Source organism: Hyperolius riggenbachi, chromosome 4 (assembly GCF_040937935.1).
Source record: "Hyperolius riggenbachi isolate aHypRig1 chromosome 4, aHypRig1.pri, whole genome shotgun sequence".
In the NCBI taxonomy this organism is placed as follows: domain Eukaryota; kingdom Metazoa; phylum Chordata; class Amphibia; order Anura; family Hyperoliidae; genus Hyperolius; species Hyperolius riggenbachi.
The window spans coordinates 398,086,401-398,105,042 of NC_090649.1; the positions used below are offsets into that span (position 1 = coordinate 398,086,401).

The window sequence follows — 18,642 nt, forward strand, 5'->3', positions numbered from 1 at the left end:
ATGACACCTGTGGTGTTACAAACATTGAGACGGGAAGAGGCAGGTTTGGCATGATGTTTCCTCCTATCATCCTCCCATTCCTTCCACTTAAGGGTAGTGAATGGGGATGAGAAGAGTAGGGAATGGGAGAGTGATGGGAGCTAACGTTGCGGCAAATCTGCCTCTTCCTGTCTGTCAATTTGACTATAGCTGAAAGTCACATTTTTCAAGGTGTGATTACGGGGAGCTGGATGGAACAAGGAGTGGCATGGACAACGCACAGAGGTATGCAGATCCTGCATGAACATATCTCTGTGCTTACCTTAGGTAGCTTTCCCTTGGGTCAGGTGTCCATTAAGTAGTACTACTCTGCCTCCACTTAATTTACATTTTGACCCGTTTCAGTTTTTCATCTTTTGGGCACCTCCAGCTATTTCTAAATACATGCTACAGTAACTGTCAATTGTTAAACATTTCTAAGTTGATTCACCACTGTTTTTATTTTGTTTATGCAAGGGACATATGGCTCTGTTTATCCCATACACAGGTGATCAGTACAGAGCAAGCAGGTACCTTCAGCCTGAGCTTACAGCTTCCCAGCTTGCTTTTAAGGATCTTTTATGGGACTCGGAAAGAGGAAGTGTAAGTTTTTTAGTTTTTTAATTGAAAAATGTTTGTCATGATACATCTCAAAATAGAAACTATGGAAGTAATTATGTTTTTAGTTAAGGCCAATAACGTTTGATAAAAGCCAGGAGTGCTTCCAAGTGTTAGGCCTCCTTTCCACGAGCATCTGATCTGTGTGCTCAGAAAACAGTTACCAGGCAGCAGTGAGCAGTTACCAGGCAGTAGCAAGCAGTTGCCAGGCAGCAATGAGCAGTTACCAGGCAGTAGCAAGCAGTCGCCAGGCAGCAGCAAGCATTTGGAAGAGTTTGAGAGATTTCACTGCCTATCAACTGCTTGTGTGAAAGAGACCTTACTGTCTATTCCCTATAACTATATGGCTGTATTCTCTAAGTATATCCACACCCTAACAACCCCCCTGTTGCCCGCCACGCCCCCACAAGTGTTTTTTTCTCTACGGCTTCCTCCCATGCAGAGTGGCACAGGCATGCATAGCAAGGTTTGGTTATAGATACGTGTCACAGCATAAGCTGCATACTTCCTCCTCCTTCCTGGACTTGCTCTCCCAGCAGCTTCCTTTGCATCTGTGGCCAACTAGTTGTAGCAACCAGATTCCATACACACATATTTCTTCCAGTTTATAATGCAGACACTGGGGCTAATTTGTCATAACCATTGTAGAAAAAAATTTGAGCAACATGGATACAGTGCTAGCCAATCAGAATCCTTTTCATTCAGTAGCTGAATTTCATTTGCTTCAGCTTTTTGTATGGGAAGTTCATGCATTCAATAAAAGATTCAGCTCCTCCTTCTTCTAGAAATCCTCTGTCATCAAATATGCAAACTACAATATTCAAGCACGTCCGCTGCCAGTGCTGACTTTTTTAACATTCAATTGAATTAATTGGTAGGACTTCACGTTGAAGATATTTGCCCTGAAGAATCTGAAGGATGTGTATTAAGATCATATCTAAATGATTGAAATGTAAATAGAAAATGTTTTCGCAGTATTGCTAGGCAACTAATCTGAATAAAGTAAATTGCTGCCATTATTGATGTAGGAGGTACTTGTAAATGTTTGCTGTGCTTTATACTGTAATGCATTTCATTTCTCACAGTTTCATTGATGACAGAAATGAACCTCTTGTTCTCTCATGTCAAACCACTTCCTTTCAAATGTGTCAGACTTCTGTCATGGAGGACCAGCACTTTAGGTGACTCCGGAAGCATTTTTTATGATGTGCTGTGAAGAGGGAAAGGCAGACAAAATATTTGGGTTTCATCACGTGTGAAGGCATTAACATTTCAGTCAGTTTAGTCACACGTTCTTTTCACTCTGTGGTTTCAAGCATTTTTGTTAGCTAAATTATAAATGGAAATGAAGCTTGGCAAAAAGATTTGTGTTAAAGAGAGAGTTTTACTATGTATGCAGTGCAGGATGGCTAAAAGCACTTTTGTCCTGGTTTATCTGTTGTTATTATGTAGTCTACATACATTTAGTGACATCTTCCTCAGCACTTTTATAGAATATACTGTATATAGTGATGTCACTAATGCCCGGTTCACATTGGGACTTTAAGGTAACCGGATCCAATTTCCGTTATATGTATCCCTTCAGTTGGTATTAGTTTTGCATCCGTTTCTATTCTGTTACAAAAGAAGGTACTAGCCATCTGTGGGCAGCCTATTGCCCTCTGTTTGTTTGTCTGTTTTTTTCCCCGCCCTCAGCCGCGCTGCAGTGTGCTGTTTCTCTCCCTCACCCCACTGATATCTCTCTCCTTCACAGAGAAGGCTTTCTTTCCTTGTAATTTGGCCTCAGGATACACACACCTGCCCCCTCCCTCCTGCTTGCACGCACACTAGCCACAGATTAAGGGCCTGAGCCCACTGACCCAGTTGTGTCCACTTTTCAGTTACACATCAATGTTAGAGATGCTGAAAAGCGGATACAATTGTGTCAGTGGGCTCTGGCCCTAACTGCAGACATCCTGCCCGCTATGCATAATGACTTCCAGACCCTTTATGAGTGAGTCAACATGCCTTGCTGCAGAAGCACACACCAAAGTAGATTTTTGCTGGTTAGCGAGGTCCGTTTTTATAGCAGTGTGTTGTGTACATGCGTTTTCTCATTGTCTCCCATGCAGTGCTTTAGCCTCCATTTCTGTTCCGCTGGGCTCCACTGCCCGGAAAAATTGCTGTCCGTTCAGCGTAATACGTGGAACGGATCCGTTTGACTGGACCAATGTGACAGGAGTCAGGTCATGCCACTCTCTGCCTGCTGGTGGCAACATGGACTTTAATTTCGATTAACTTCCTTTACTTCACCAGCAGGTGGCTCTGGGGACTTTGTGCATCCTGAACTTTCTCTGTTCCACCATTAGGTAGCTCTACGCTGTTTGGAAAGGGCTCTGCCATTGCAAGGTAGCTCTATATGGACCATGCATCTCAATTATGCAACAGGTGTGTCCTCCTTATAAAAGGGGCCTGCAAGATGTAACCTGTGCCAGAACTTTGTGCTACCAAGCTTGAGTATCTGGACATCCTTGGTTTCCTGGTATCTCGTATTCCTGTGTCTGCTACTGTGTTACTGAACCTATTTCCTGTATGACCTCGATTTCTGCCTGCTCCTTTTTGTACCGTGATTGCTCGATTGTTGCCGACTTTATGCTTTGTTCTGACCGTGATTTTCTGCCTGCCTCCTTGTACTGCGATTGGTGTATAATTGTATATATTCGTCCTGTGTATATGTGTATATATCCTGTATATATTTAGGTAGATAGATAGATAGATAGATAGATAGATAGATAGGGTTTTGGGGGTTTGCACCTTGCCTTGTTTGTATGGTGTGTATGCATGTGGTGGTTGCCTCATTGTGTATAGGTGTCACCGCATTTCCTGACTGTTGTACATAGTTTGTTATGCATGCGGTTGCATTGAATTTGCATGTGAACAGATCTATAGGTTAACATTGGATCCATTAGCATCCATTGGGATCCGTTCCGTACCGATCCACTAACGGACCGTTTTTAGTGCCAGTGTGAACTGGGTGTAACTGTCTCTCAGAGGGGCTCACAATCTAATCCCTACCATAGTCCTATGTCCATCATAGTCTAGGGACAATTTAGAGGGAAGCTAATTATCTGTATGTTTTGGAATGTGGGAGGAAACCGGAGTGCCTGGATTTTCTTTATTTTCGAAAGCACTTAGTGAATGGCAGTTGCTTCGTCCAACTGCCAAAAAAGTGTATGGTGAGCAAGCAGACTGTCCAGCATCATTGTATAAATCTTTTTCAGGGAGTGTCTTTATAAAGAATAAATGCCATGCTGAGAATACCCTATGGAGAGATAGACTCTCGGTAATGTCAGATTTCTACTACTTGCTGTAAGGTAGTGTCTTTATAAAGATTAAAGGCCATGCTGATCCCTGTACAGGTAGTCCCCGACTTACGAACGCCCGACTTACGAACGACCCACCAATACGAACGGCATGGATTTTGTGTTTCTGTGGGAACAAGTAAAAAAAATAATAAATTCAAATTGGACTTCAAAGAAAAAATGGCTTTTAAACTTGTATAAGCAGGTACAGAGGGCAGAGGTGACAGAGGGGGACACTGGTGGCACAGGGGGGCACAGAGGAGGTACAGGGGACAGAGATAGTACAATGTTCCGACTTAAGAACAGATTCAGGTTACCTACAGTCCCTATCTAGTTTGTTAACCGGGGACTACCTGTAATTACTCCTTGAAAAAAATGACTTTGGCTTAAAGAGGAACTCCAGTGAAAATAATGTAATAAAACAGTGCTTGATTTTTACAATAATTATGTATAAATTATTTAGTCAGTGTTTGCCCATTGTAAAATCTTTTCAATCCCTGATTTACATTCTGACTATTATTACATGGTGACATTTTTACTGTGGGCAGGTGATGTAGCTGCTGCAGGCTTTTTTAGCAGTTGTAAACAGCTGTAAACAGCTATTTCACACAATGCAGCAAGGTTCACAGGTTGGAAAATGCCAGGAGTACGTACTCAAGAGTTTCTTGTGGGAGGGGTTTCACCACAATATCAGCCATACAGCGCCCCCTGATGGTCTGTTTGTGAAAAGGAATAGATTGCTCATGTAATAGGGGGTATCAGCTACTGATTGGGATAAAGTTCAATTCTTGGTCGGAGTTTCTCTTTAAGTCACATTTTTTTAGATAGGAAGAGGCAGTCTTATGATGATGTTCCTTCCTATCACCCTCCCATTCCCTCTTCTTACCCACCTCATTCACTCCCTTAAAGTGGCCCTGAAGTGGAAAAGTGCACCTAGTGGGTACTCTGGATCCTCAGGGCCTGAGCCCACTAACGCAGTTGAACGCAGTTGTGTCCGCTTTTCAGCATCTGTGACATTGATGTGTTTCTGAAAAGCGGACACAACTGCGCACAACTGTGTTAGTGGGCTCAGGCCCTAATGAGGCTTCCCACATCCTCCCCTTCAGCCCCATTTCAGCACTGGCACCCCCTAAAGTCCGGCGACAAGGACTTGTCGGTGGTGCCTGCAGGTGTACTATAGGGTTTCCCTCGGACTCTGGTGAAAATAGCCAAGCCTGATCGGCTCCACTCTACTGCCCAGATGTGAGCCACTTGTGCCTGTGTAGAGCTGATCCGCCACTAAGTTCGCCTCCGTGCAGCGCCATATGCTATTGTTTTTTATTTTTTTCAGGGCTGCCAGCACTGGAACGGAGGGACGGGGGAAGTCTAATTAGGATCCAGAGGCTTTCCCCTCCCGGAGTATATATATTTTTTTTTATTTATAGAAACTTACAGGTTACCTTTAAGGAATCCTGCCTCTTCCTGTCTGAAAATTTGACTTTAGCCAAAAGACAACTTTTCCAAGGAGTGATTACAGGGAAAGGAAGGTGATGGGGGTGGTCAAGGAGAGGAACGGACATTGCACAGAGGTATGTGGACCTAGCATGGAAATACCTGTTTGTGTTTCCCTTAGGTAGCTTTGCCTCAGGTCAAGTATACTTTACATTGAAACATATTTTTATTGCTGTGCAGATCAGGGTGTTAAAAAAAGAGTGGTTGGCTGTGTTTTTCTTATTTAATTTTTTGTCTAATGTCATTGGCTTTATTTAAGCTTGAAAGTGAGTTGCTATAGAATACCTAATATTATTTTTTGCTTCCGATACAGGTATGTGTCCTTTGTTCTTTTGTTTTCTGACTGTATTGTTGCTATGAGTCAGCTTTGTCTAGCAACAAAAGCTGCTTTTCTGTTTAGTCTGCTCCACCCAGCTTTATGAAATCACTTCACTTGATGCGTAAACCAACATGCTATGTGGTATGATAATAACTTGTAGAAGCTTTCTCCTTTCTCACCCTGAAGGATTACCCTTCAGTATCGTGTCATTGCCTCAATAATTTGAAAAGTCAGTTAATGTATTAACGTAAGTTTATGCCTCTGTTTCTCTAGCTCCAGTCCGTCCCCAATAGGGTTTCCTTGATTTTGACATTATGGAACTGCAAGATGATTCCTCTTCCTGCCGCCAGTATTCAGATTCTCAGCAGACATGTGCGGCTCTGCCTGTTTGATGGGACTAAGGTACTGCTGTGATATGTGTCTCAGCTTTTGACTGTAGAACAGTTTTTGTTCCTTGCCCAACAGCTAATCGGTGTTGATCTTTCACACTCTAAAGGCTCATACACACGTCCAACATAATGCAGAACCAACCGCACAGCATGGCCAATCACATAATAATTTGTTAACACGACAGGTACGTATACTCATGCCAACCAACTAAACCAACAACTCACTTAAATACGGTGCGCGTAAGCTAAAAAGCAAACTGCAACAGGTCCGCATTCAAAAACAACAAAGTTGTTTAACTACTTCCCCTCCCCCGGGACGAGTAACTACGCCCCTGCAAAATGCCACAACTCTGTGCAGGGGCGTAGGTACTACGTCCCTCCCGCCGCGTCCCCCTGCTCGCCCCCCTGCGCTTGGTACCGCCGCTCATTACCGCCGATCGCCCGCCGCTAGATCAATGAATGGGAAAACAAATCCCATTCATTGATCTAATTCCCCGTGTGAATGGCTGCAGCTGTCTATTCAAACGGCTCTGCCATTCATGAATCCCGTGCCCATAGTGCTTCCGCTTCCGTACTAGCAGTATAGAGCTGAAGTCACCACTGAAGACATCTTGTGGCCAAATTGTAATATTACATCCCCCCCCTTTTTTTTTCAGTTTATCATCCCTAGTCACCGTTTTGTTTTTTTTATTTACCCCTGACCTCCCACACTCCCCTAAAGTTACCATTTTTTTTTAATTAAAAATAAATGACAAATAAAAAAAAATACATAAATAGTTACCTTAGGGACTGAACTTTTTTTTAATATGTATACAAAATCTGTATACTACAATTACTTTATAAATTATGGGCTTGTAATTAGGGATAGACGCAAAACTTAAAAAAATGCACCTTTATTTCCAAATAAAATATTGGCGCCATACATTGTACTAGGGAAAAATTTTAAACGTTGCAATAACCGATACAAATGGGCAAATAAAATGTGTGAATTTTAATTACAGTAGCATGTTTTATTTTGAAACTAATGGCCAAAAACTGAGAAATAATGAATTTGTTAAATTTTGTTCTTATTATTCCCATTAAAGCTGAATTAGAATAAAATAATTCTTAGCAAAAAGTGCCCCCCAAAGAAAGCCTAATCAGTGGCGAAAAAAACAAGATATAGATTGCTTCGTTGTGATAAGTAGTAATAAAGTTATAGGTGTATGAATGGAAGGAGCGCTGATGGGTGAAAATTGCTCTGGTTTTTGAGGAGGAAAAACCCTTCGAGGTGAAAAGGTTAAAAGACTTGTACACACGTTCCAACCTGCACGATAGTGGGGAAGGTTGATTCACCGGTTGTAACGGCAAACAACCTGCTATCGGTTTGTTGTCTTGTTGTTTGCCAGCCTTACACACAACAAACTATCTTCCAACAGATTAAGTTTAGAAGATAGTTGGGCAGATTGTTTGGACGTGTGTATGAGCCTTAACCTACCCTTGTAGCCGGAAAAGGACAAGCTGATTGGTAGCTAAAGGCTCATACACCTATCTAACATAATGCAGAACCAACCACACAACACGACAAGTACGCACACACACGCCAACCAACTAAACAACCAACTCACTTAGATACTATGCACGCAAGCTAAACAAACTGCACATTCAAAAACAACAAAGTAGTTCAAATGACTCGTACACACGTGGCCAACCTGCACGATAGTTGGGCAAGTTGATACACCCATTGGATCTGGCAAACAACCTGTTATCAGTTGGTCGTATTGTTGTTTGCCAGCCGTACACACGCCCAACTGTCTACCAACAGACCAAGTTTAGATGATAGTTGGGCAGATTGTTTGGACATGTGTATGAGCCTTAAAGAGAACCTGTACTGAGTAAAAATATTTAAAATAAACACACAAGGTAACTTCAAATGAACATTACATAGTTGCCTTGCCATCAGTTCCTTTCAGAAGCTCACCATTTTCTTCTGACAATTATCCCTTCCAGTTCTGACAACATTTTGTCAGATCTGAAATATATCAGTTGCTGTCAGTAAAATATCAGTTGCTGTCAGTTATAGCTGAGAGGAAAACTGATGTACCAGGTAATGTCCATGTTTCCCTATGGCTCAAGTGGGCGATGTTACAGTTTAACTGTGTGCTGACCAGAAAGCTGTTATGGGTAATGGCCATTTTCAAAATGGAGGACGGAAAATCCCCTTGATCACAGTGAACAAATAGGATGCGGGACAGGAGAAAGACACTGAGGAGTAGACTACACGGGAGGTACGTATGACTTGTGTATGCTTATTTTGACTTTTAATTTTCAGTTCAGGTTTTCTTTAAGAGAGGGACAGCAGATGTTCAAAAATCAGCCCATATTCATGACCCAAAATATTCTTCTAAATCAGCTTTGTTTTATGTGTATATTTTAGGTGTTGGGAAACATTCATACAGTAAGAGCAACTTGGTTACCTAAAAACTCCAGGACATGGACGTTTTCTCCAAGGGTGAGAGTACATTCCTCTTTATTTTTATGGAGATAGTAGTTTTGCTAGCCAAAGTATTTGCTCAGACTAATATTTCATAATGAGCTTAAAGAGGAACTTAACTAAATATAGATTAATGAATAAAAAAGCTTATTTTTAACAATATTACTTTCTAAATAATTTAATCAAGTGTTTGCCTATTGTAAAATGTTTTACTTTCTGAAATTTATCACAGGTGGCGACACTTTTACTTGTTTGTTTGTTGTGTGTCCTGAAGTCAGTAGAAAAAATACCTGGTCCCCCAGAATGAACTGGGAGGAGAATTCTGCATAGCTAAACAGCCCAAGCTACACTTTTTTTCCACTCAACTGTCAATCTCGTGAGCCCCACAATTGCTGGTTGTTGTTGTTAAACTGTGTGATAAACTGTCACTGACTCTATTTGCCTCTTTTCTTTTACACATGCAGGGTAAACCTGCGTTGCATTATCCTATTTTTCTGCAAAGGTCCACCAAAGCAATGAAAGTCTATGGAGTCTTTCACACTTATTGCGGTCCCTCATGGTGCGCTGGAAGTATCTGATGCAAGGACAACAGTGTGTTACCGCAAGCACCGCGATTAACACACGGTGCTTTGGGTAATGTAAGTTCATGGGTCCCACATGTAGTGTAAACCGCAGAGCACATGGCGTGCATGCGTGGACCGACGGTAATCACAGGGAGTCCCGGTGATGTACTTCCTGCCCAGCAGGGAGCACGCCACTGAACCCCTGTTCCATGCATATCACCCTGTCTATGCTCTCTGCCGCAGGGTCATATGTTTGTCATTTTTTTGCGTTGCTGTGGGATGCAGCAGGAGCACCGCATCCCCACCGCATCACAAAAAATACGTGTAAAAGTGGCCTTAATGTATCTTGCTTACACTGCTGTATATTGTGTCCTTTGTCCTGGGTGTGCCAAACCCAATTCCGGACATGACCCAGTAATACTTGGAAAATAAAAATGATTCTGATTCTGAAACTTCTCTGAGAGGGTGGGGTTACATACCAATATATAGGAAGTGTTTCTTATGTTTTAACCAGGAGAAGTAACATAAACATGGGTATCCTAAATAATTACATTCTGCTATAGGTCACTATAGTGCCTTTTTAAATAAAAGTGCATACAGTATATAATCAGCTAAAAATAAACAAGAAGTCAAAACTAAAAACAGTAGCAAATGCGCACACCCTGTGCGTACAATACCCCCCCAGTGTGCACCCTATACCCTGCACCTGCGCAGACACCTTTGCTTTTATTAGGAAGGATAGGGTGTTACAGAGCACTGCTTGTACCACGGTCAGTAATTGCTGCAAGTGTTTGTCATAATAGAATTTTTGTATTGAATGTGCACATTTATTCTTTTTATATTTTACCCCTATAACTTTGTGTGTTCAGGTGACAGGTATTCTTCCCAGCATATTGGATGGAGATTGCTTTGTAAGGTCTGCCAGTCTGTCTCCAGAAATAGGAATCTTGTTTGAAGTAGGAGTGACTTATATCCGCAGCGTAAGTCTCATAATTATGTCCTCTTTCTTTCCAATATTTACAGAAGTGCTGTTTTTTTTTCTTTTGGTAATGTGTTGTAGTCGTATTTATGTCTGTAATCCCTAAGGTGGCCATACACCTATAGATGGCCACCAGATTCGATCATTATATAGATCCCTGTTAGTTCAAATCATTCCACACATTAGTCATAGATTTTTAATTATTAATTTAAAATCTATTGAACTGCAACATTACACTGTTCGATGCAGTGCAACTCTATGGGGGGGCATCAATCTACTGCTGCTCCTAATCTGCCACTGATCGATCGATAACTTCCACCCAGACTGATCAACCAATTTGATAATTTAAGCCAAAAATTTCTAGCAGATTCGATCAGATGAATCAAATAGCCAAGATATCAATGGGAAAAATCGAGAAGTGTAAATTACAGACAGATGTGTCAGATTGGAGCAAACTAATGATATCTTGGTTTGGAAGAATCGCTGTCACAAAGATGACAGTTCTGCCTGGGATCCTGTACTTGATGCAAGCTGCTCCTGTAGACCTACCTAGACCCTTTCTTACACAGCTACAGAGCATGCTGAGTGCCTTTGACTAGCAAAAGTCTAGACCCAGAATTAACAGGCAAGTAATGACATTGCCTAAGCAGAAAGGAGAAACAGGCGTACCAGATATGTCCAGATATTATAGGTTAGATGTCTGCCTTGGATCCCCGGTCTAGCCATTCACTCTGTAATTTTGAAAAAGGGTCAATGGGGCTGTTTTAACAGGCTTGCAGATATATGGCCATATATGCAGTTGACATAATATCTACTTAAAGTAAACCAGAGACGTCAAATAATAAAGATTTGATACTTACCCGGGGCTTCCTCCAGCCCCATAAGCTTGTTTGAATCCCATGCCGACTTCCCGCGGTCTGCCGTTCAGTCGCGATCAGCCCCGGTAACTTGCTCAGTCACGTCAGTCAGGGTCTATGGGCATGCGCAGAAGACCCAGACTGGACCCGACTGAGCAAGTTACCAGGGCTGATCAGGGCTGATCGTGGCTGAACGGCAGACCGTGGGAGGACGGCGTGGGACTCAGACAAGCTTATGGGGCTGGAGGAAGCCCCGGGTAAGTATCACATCTTTATAATATGACCTCTGTGGTACACTTTAAGAAAGACACTAAAGGGTATTTTTTTAGGAATTTGACGGAGTTTGAACTGATATGCTACCAAGGCTCTCCTGTCACACATATTGTTTTGAATATGTATAAGCGCCTGAAGGCTCATATGCCAGAAATCCTTCTAAAATTCGTGGATAAGTGGTAACAAGGATCAGAGGTGCTAGAGGAAGAGATTGATTGGGAAGACATTTTTCTCTTTACTCATAAGAGTTTGTGCTTCTATTCAGGAAACAAATTATAAAATTGGCACAGGAGATCGTCTCTGATGTTATTCCTCTCAATAAATGGGCGATCTTGCTGTATTCGAATCCACTCTCCTTCAAAGCATGCAAATGTTTTTTATTGAGACATCTTTTGGATGCAGCAAAGTCGCCCGTGCCTCACAACCAGAAATCCCCTAGAGTACCATCTCTTAGAGAATGGATGCTAAGATTAAAACACATTTAGCTAATGGAGGAAATCAGGGCTGAAAAAGAGGACACCACTCACAAATTTACAATGAAGTGGGCACAATGGGAGGAATTTAAAGAATACCTTAGTCCTAAATAAATCAACAAATTGACGCCCTGTGTGTGGGGGGAGGCGTGCATGGGCTTACTGCACCTCCCATGGCCCGCGTCTGCCTTCATTTCTCCTCTATCACTCCTGTAGTATAGGTCCTGTTTGGCGCCTTCTGATCCTGATATACTAGGCTGCACATGCACAGTATGTCCACTTGGGTCCTTGTGTCTGCGCTCATTGGGGACCCCAGGTGCTCTACGGACTTACGGTGCATGCGCAATGTAGTATGCCTGGGTCAGAGTGCACCTTCCAGGACCCATAGAATGGGGGTTATAGGGGGGAAACGGAGGTAGACACTGGGTCACGGGAGGGGCGGCAAGCCTATGCACACTTCCCCAAACACACACTGGGCGTCAATTTGTCAAGTTCCTGTCAAGTGACAGGCAGCCTATTGGGCCAATCAAAGTGCAGGGATAGTGTCCTTTTAAAGTGATTGGACCCATAGGGGCTCAGGGCAGGATGAGAGGAGCTTTCGTCACTGCCAATTAGCAGGCATAAGTTCATAGCGCTCACTAAGCTACTCTGATAAGGCATGTTAACTCTGATAAGGCATGCTATTTGTTATAGTGAATCAACCCCAAAATGAGGCAAGCTTAGCTGGGTATCTGTTTGTCTCATGCTACTATCAATGGCTAATGGTCCTATATTATTTGTATCAAGTGGTGCCTCTGCACCTTGTTTCCTTTGACAAATGGAATTTTGAGAGCGTTCTGTTTGTTAAGGTATTTTAGTGCCATGTGATACAAGTATGACCTGTAACATGCCTTCTGGTATACCAGCCATCATTTAGAATGCAATAGGGGAGTGGTTCTCAACCTTTTCAGCAGATGTACCCCTTCGTGGGTCATCCCTAAGCAAATGTACCCCCTACTGAATAAGGCGGCAAAAAAGTGGGTGTAGCCATGACATGATGTGGGTGGGGCCAAATACTAGCGAAATACAGGTAGTTAACAAATGAGATAGGCAGGGACTGTGTCCATACTTAATTTTAAAAAAAGTTAATGCGAAATCTGCTGTTGCATATTTATAGCAATTTTGGTAAAATCTGGTATCGGAGGTGACAGCTGACAGCGTATATCTGCAGAGGCATCAAGTCTGTTCCTCTTTTTAACTTTTGCACTTGCACTAAACACGCAGTATAACAGCACACACAATAAAAATGTATGGGCCACAGCAAGAAAAAAGATTGAAAAAAGAACGAATTGTACACGTTTTTTTTCTTTCCATGTTTGTGGAGTTGCGGTGGGCAGGAGTGACAGTACGATTGCCTTGCACTAGTCACGCAGTAGAACAGCACACACAATGAAAATCTATGGGCCTCAGTGAGGAAAAAGATTGGGGAAAAAAAGAACAGTTTTTTTCCACCACCAGCCTACCTATCCACTTGACTACTAACACCCCTCCTTCTCCTAATAATAGCTTTTATAAAAGCTTTCGGGATCAGTATTTTTAACAGTGATAGACATTGAGCGTTTCCTCTCACACGTCCAGCCACATGCAGCAACAGTGTGCAAATGGCGCTAGACAGAAGAACCTCTGCCACCTTCTTTGCCTTCCCCTCCCCTTCCCGTGGCCTGCTCCTCTGCTCAACCATCCCCACACCCCGAAAAACTATATTTTCCATGTATTGTAAATGTGTATACAGTACAAACATACAGTGTCTGCAGCACAGTTTAGAATTATCAGCTGTTAAATCTCCCCGTAGCGCCGCTATGCTCCATACACAGGCGCTCATGGGGAGATGTGTAGTAGCCTAGCTAGCTCTCTGATTGGCCTAAATGCTGCCTGTCACAGCAGCGGCTCTGATTGGCCACAATGGTGGTGTGGGCAGGTGCACGCTTTGCTGTGACAGGCAGCATTTGGGCCAATCAGAGAGCTACAGTAGCTAGGCTGCTACACATCTCCCCATGAGCGCCTGTGTATGGAGCATAGCTGCTCTACGGGGAGATTTAACAGCTGATAATCAATTCTAAACTATGCAGTGGTTCTCCGCCATTTTGTCCGCGGCCCCTGAGGGACCCCCTGCCAGGTACTGATGTACCCCCCAGGTTGAGAACCACTGCAGTAGGGTATTCTATATGTGTGATACATAATTGCCATTATATTCTACTGATCTCTCAAATACATTGTTTCCTATGTGCACATGTGCATAGATTTGTTACTTTGTTATATTATTGAAGAATTCACAACAGGTAGAGATCTATATTAGCTGTTGTAGTTAACACTTATAACAAATTGAATATCAGTGATAAGATGTATGCATACATATTGTATAATTGAATTATTTACTTAAGATGTAGTTTAGATGTATATTTTTTATGTAAATTGTATATGTCTCTTTTGTATGAATATGATTCTCAATAAATACTTCTTTGATAAATACAAATCAATACGTGTATGGCCACTTTTGGTTTTTTTTCCCCACAAATGAAGTGTCAAATGATTTCTGTTGTTACCACACAGCAGCAGCGATAAGCTGCCAATCTTGGCTGCTCCATCCAAGAATCAGATAAGGCTGATTTACATTCTCATTAAAACTACAGGGTAGTTGTTGAAAGGAATATATCCATGTTTCCTAAAACTAAGATTTAAAGGGAACCTGAGGTGAGAGGGATATGGAGGCTGACATATTTCCTTTTAAACAATGCATGTTGCCTGACTGTGCTCCTGATTATGTGTCTCTGATTATTTTAGCCATAGACCTTGGCCCATATGCTATTAGCTTTTTCTCCTATGTTTTTTCCTAGGTGATATGTTCACATCTTGTCATAAAATGTATTTTTAAGTGACCAGCAAGCTAGAAAATACTCAAAATAATAAGTACAGTACTTTTTCACCTACTTTTGGTACTTTTTCAATTGAAAAGTGCTGAAAATGTATTTTAAACAGAAGATGAAAAATTATCTCCAAGGAGAAAACTTAAAGAGAACCTAAGGTGGGTTCTAAGAATCCTAATAGCACACAGAGGCTGGGTCTGCATATAATACCCAGCCTCTGTTGCTATACTGTTTCCCCCCAGGCCCCCCTGTGCTCTGCTGGCCCCCATAAATCAAATGCCGTGCTACTGACATCGCTAGCCGGCTGTTTACCTCTGCACTTGTCACTCTCGCTGCTCCCCCGCCTGCGTCCCTTCCCTCCCCGCTGATTGGAGGGAAGGGACGCAGGCGGGGAGTGGAGATATAGAGGAGGCGGGGGAGTGGCGAGAGTGACAGTGCAGAGGTAAACAGCCGGCTATCGACACGCTGCGTGACGCTAGCAAGGCATTCGATTTATGGGGGCCAGCAGAGCACAGGAGGGCCTGGGGGGAAACAGTATAGAAACAGAGGCTGGGCATTATATGCAGAGCCAGCCTCTGTGTGCTAATAGGATTCTTAGAACCCACCTCGGGTTCTCTTTAAAGGGAACCAGAGGCCCCAGAAAAAAGCTATTATACATACCTGGGGCTTCCTCCAGCCCCATACGCACGGATCGCTCCCACGCCGCCGTCCTCCGCTTCCTGTATCCGGCGGTACTGGGTCCCGTAGTTTCGGCCAGTCGGCGCCAGGACGCGGCCAATTGTCCGCATCACAGGAGCTTCCGGCATACACTTACGCGTGCAGCTGCATACTGAGCAGCCGCACGCGTAAGGGTATGGAAGGAGCCCCTGCTCATGTGGACAATTGGCCGCGTCCGCCGGAAGTGACGGTAGCCGGTACCGCCGATACAGGAAGCGGTGGACGGCGGCGTGGGAGCGATCCGTGCATATGGGGCTGGAAGAAGCCCCAGGTATGTATAAAAGCTTTTTCTGTTTTTAAACAGAGTTCCTCTCTGGTTCCCTTTAAGAGAAAAAGTGAATTGCATATGTGCCCCTGTGAGAAAATTTTGATAAATTTTTGCACAATACGATAGCATATAAACAGTATGCCATTATAGATAACATACAAACAGTACCCCATCAATCGCCCCTTGTCAGGCGGTCCCTCCTTATCCCTCCATTGTGACATAATTGTCCATTGTCCACACATAACATTTGTACAGTAATATGTCAGGTGTAGTACTGGGTTCAATTACATATAAATTGTGAACATAGATAACCATCTTCTTTATGAAAGCTGCTCTTGTCAGAGTTTATTAATATATCATAGAGAAGAGAGAAGAAATAATTCCCGTATTACCTGAATGGCTCAATAGTTCCTCTATCGGGTGGGACTTTAGGGTTAGATTATGGATGTGAAACTGTGTCTGAAATGTATGGTTGAAGGTAGCAGATGTACATGGCATTAGGTAAGGCGTATTTAGCTTTTATGCATGATTTTTCATCCTGCAGATCAGGTTCTATGACTCAAGTCTGACTGGATCAGCCATATGTTTGTTTCAGGCGTGTGCGGGGTCAGACTGGGACACTGGGGGCCCACCAAAGAAATTTCAACCTGGGGCCCACACATCCCATCATTGCGGCGAAAAAAGGGCGTGACCATGCACCGGGAGGTGGGTGTGGTCATGATGTATTATGGACAGGGCCAAATGTACATGATCTTAGCAGCATTGTAATTCAGAGACACTGCTGCCCAGCAACCAAACACTAAGAAGTAGGGCAACAATATATAAATCATTGTCATGGAAATAGTACCTACTACATTCCATAAAGAAAGATAACCATGACTACATACAACACTGCACACCAATCATCAAGTTGTAAAATAATATCAAAATTTTTATTAAGGACGTATCCAAAAATTATTAAAAACAGTCCACACTGCCAATGATGGCTGAGATATAAAGTGCAAATAACAAAGTACAAAGTAACTACAGAGGGCAGTAGTAGAGCATCATTATAAGCCATATAACACCCGCTTACACTGACAAAAGACCAATCTCCACACTGTAAAAAGTCTACGGTCAGATGCAAAAATATATTACTGCAAACGGCATGTGAATAAATAATATTGACTAAAGGAGCGCTGCTTACTACTGTTCACCACTGTCACTATTCAGCACATCTGGCAGGGGATAGACTCACATGTATCAACTGCTGCTCAGCAAAACTTTGCATAGAGGCCCCTCCTTAAATATAAAGTAATGTCCTACTTTGCATAGGTTGCGACTGCAGAGGTTGCGACCGCATCGCGGACCTTGGGCCAAAGGGGCCCCGAAGGGCCCTCCCTCAACTACAGTATTACCTCTCTATTGGTCCTTTGCTCATAATAATCACTTCTATAGATACTTTGAACAGTGGTAATCATTAACAAGCTATTTCCCATCCCTTTTTTGCACCTCTGACACTGTAGTTGCCATTGGCAGGTTTTGGTGCATCATATCAATTGTTATGTATAGAGTGCTTGGGGGGCCCCATTGTAAAATTTGCATCAAGGCCTACAGCTCCTTAGCTACGCCACTGCTCTCAGCACGAGTGATTACAGCACTGAGAAGAGAATTTTTGTGCTGCAGGCAGCAATTGGAGCTCTGTCAGACAAGGAGGGGGGGCACCAGAGACCTGGAGGGGGGGCCCACCGAGGGAAAAAAACTGTACTACTGTGGCCCAGTCCGACCCTGGGCGTGTGATTCAGACACTATGATGCCAGAAAGATCAGCAGGACTGCCAGGCAATTTGCACTGTTTAAAAGGAAATAAATATGGCAGCCTCCATATCACTCTCACTTCAGGTTTCCTGAGGGTAAACCTGACCCTTATTGGATTCTTCTTGGAAATATATGAAGAAAGCACTTCTGACAGGAGGGTACATACTTTAAGAAATCCCTGCATCTTGCTATAAACCACTTCTGTTTATATTCACCCACCTTATTGCATAAATCATGAGGACATAAGAAAAAAGACAGTAAATGTGTTTGTAGCCCAAAAGATATATGATTAATGGTCATTGAGTTAGAAATATGTTACTTGTGGTTTTATCATGTCCTGTTGTTATGTCGAGTAAAAACAATGAACATAAGTGCATGTGGTTCCTTACATGGTGCCCACATTCATATAATGGTGAACTATACCACTGTGTCTCCTTTCTCTATGCATAAAGGTACGTATACACCTTTGATGGATGTCGACTGTTGGGGATCAGGACCTTATCCCCTTGGGCGACATTGTTGGGCTGGGATGTTCAGACGCATGCCAGCTGTGTAGCAGAAAACGCGTTATATGGCTGGATGGTGTAATGGTTAAGGGCTCTGCCTCTGACACAGGAGACCAGGGTTCGAATCTCGGCTCTGCCTGTTCAGTAAGCCTGCACCTATTCAGTAGGAGACCTTTGGCAAGTCTCCCTAACACTGCTGCTGCCTATAGAGCGCGCCCTAGTGGCTGCTGCTCTGGCGCTTTGAGTCCTCCAGGAGAAAAACGCGATATAAATGTTATTTGTCTTGTCTTGTTATTTTGCTATGCTGAGGGGAGGAGGGACGACGAACCAACGAGTGTGTGATGTCACACGGCGGCTGGGGTAGCGGCGTAGACAATGGGATCACCCATGGCAGGGTTGAGAGGACCCGCTGGATCGCTTGCGGGTTAGGGGTCAGGGGCTGCTGTACACATGGTTGATAATTGGTTGGCCGCCTCAGACGACTTAAGTCAAGCATGTCTACAGGCCTTAAGTTGGCTCACAGCTCAACTATTTTTGAAGCAGAAATCAAGGGTGTGAGAGATCTCCCTTCCAGCGAGTCACAAAGCAGTAAAGCATTGGTAGGAATATAAAGTGCTGCTCCACTACACCAAATATTCAAAGTCCAGCTTGAACTGCA

General features: G+C 43.1%; 1 protein-coding gene across 2 annotated transcripts in view; it reads left to right on the forward strand.

The window, feature by feature from the left end:
* The window catches only part of NPHP1 (nephrocystin 1), a 111,551-nt gene that overhangs the window by 58,917 nt on the left and 33,992 nt on the right, over window positions 1-18,642 (forward strand). For both annotated transcript variants that reach the window (XM_068232259.1, XM_068232260.1), the window contains 4 exons: window positions 527-621; window positions 6,061-6,189; window positions 8,593-8,667; window positions 10,082-10,192. In XM_068232259.1, the coding sequence (XP_068088360.1) occupies window positions 527-621; window positions 6,061-6,189; window positions 8,593-8,667; window positions 10,082-10,192 (410 nt within the window). The remainder of the gene's footprint in view (window positions 1-526; window positions 622-6,060; window positions 6,190-8,592; window positions 8,668-10,081; window positions 10,193-18,642) is intronic.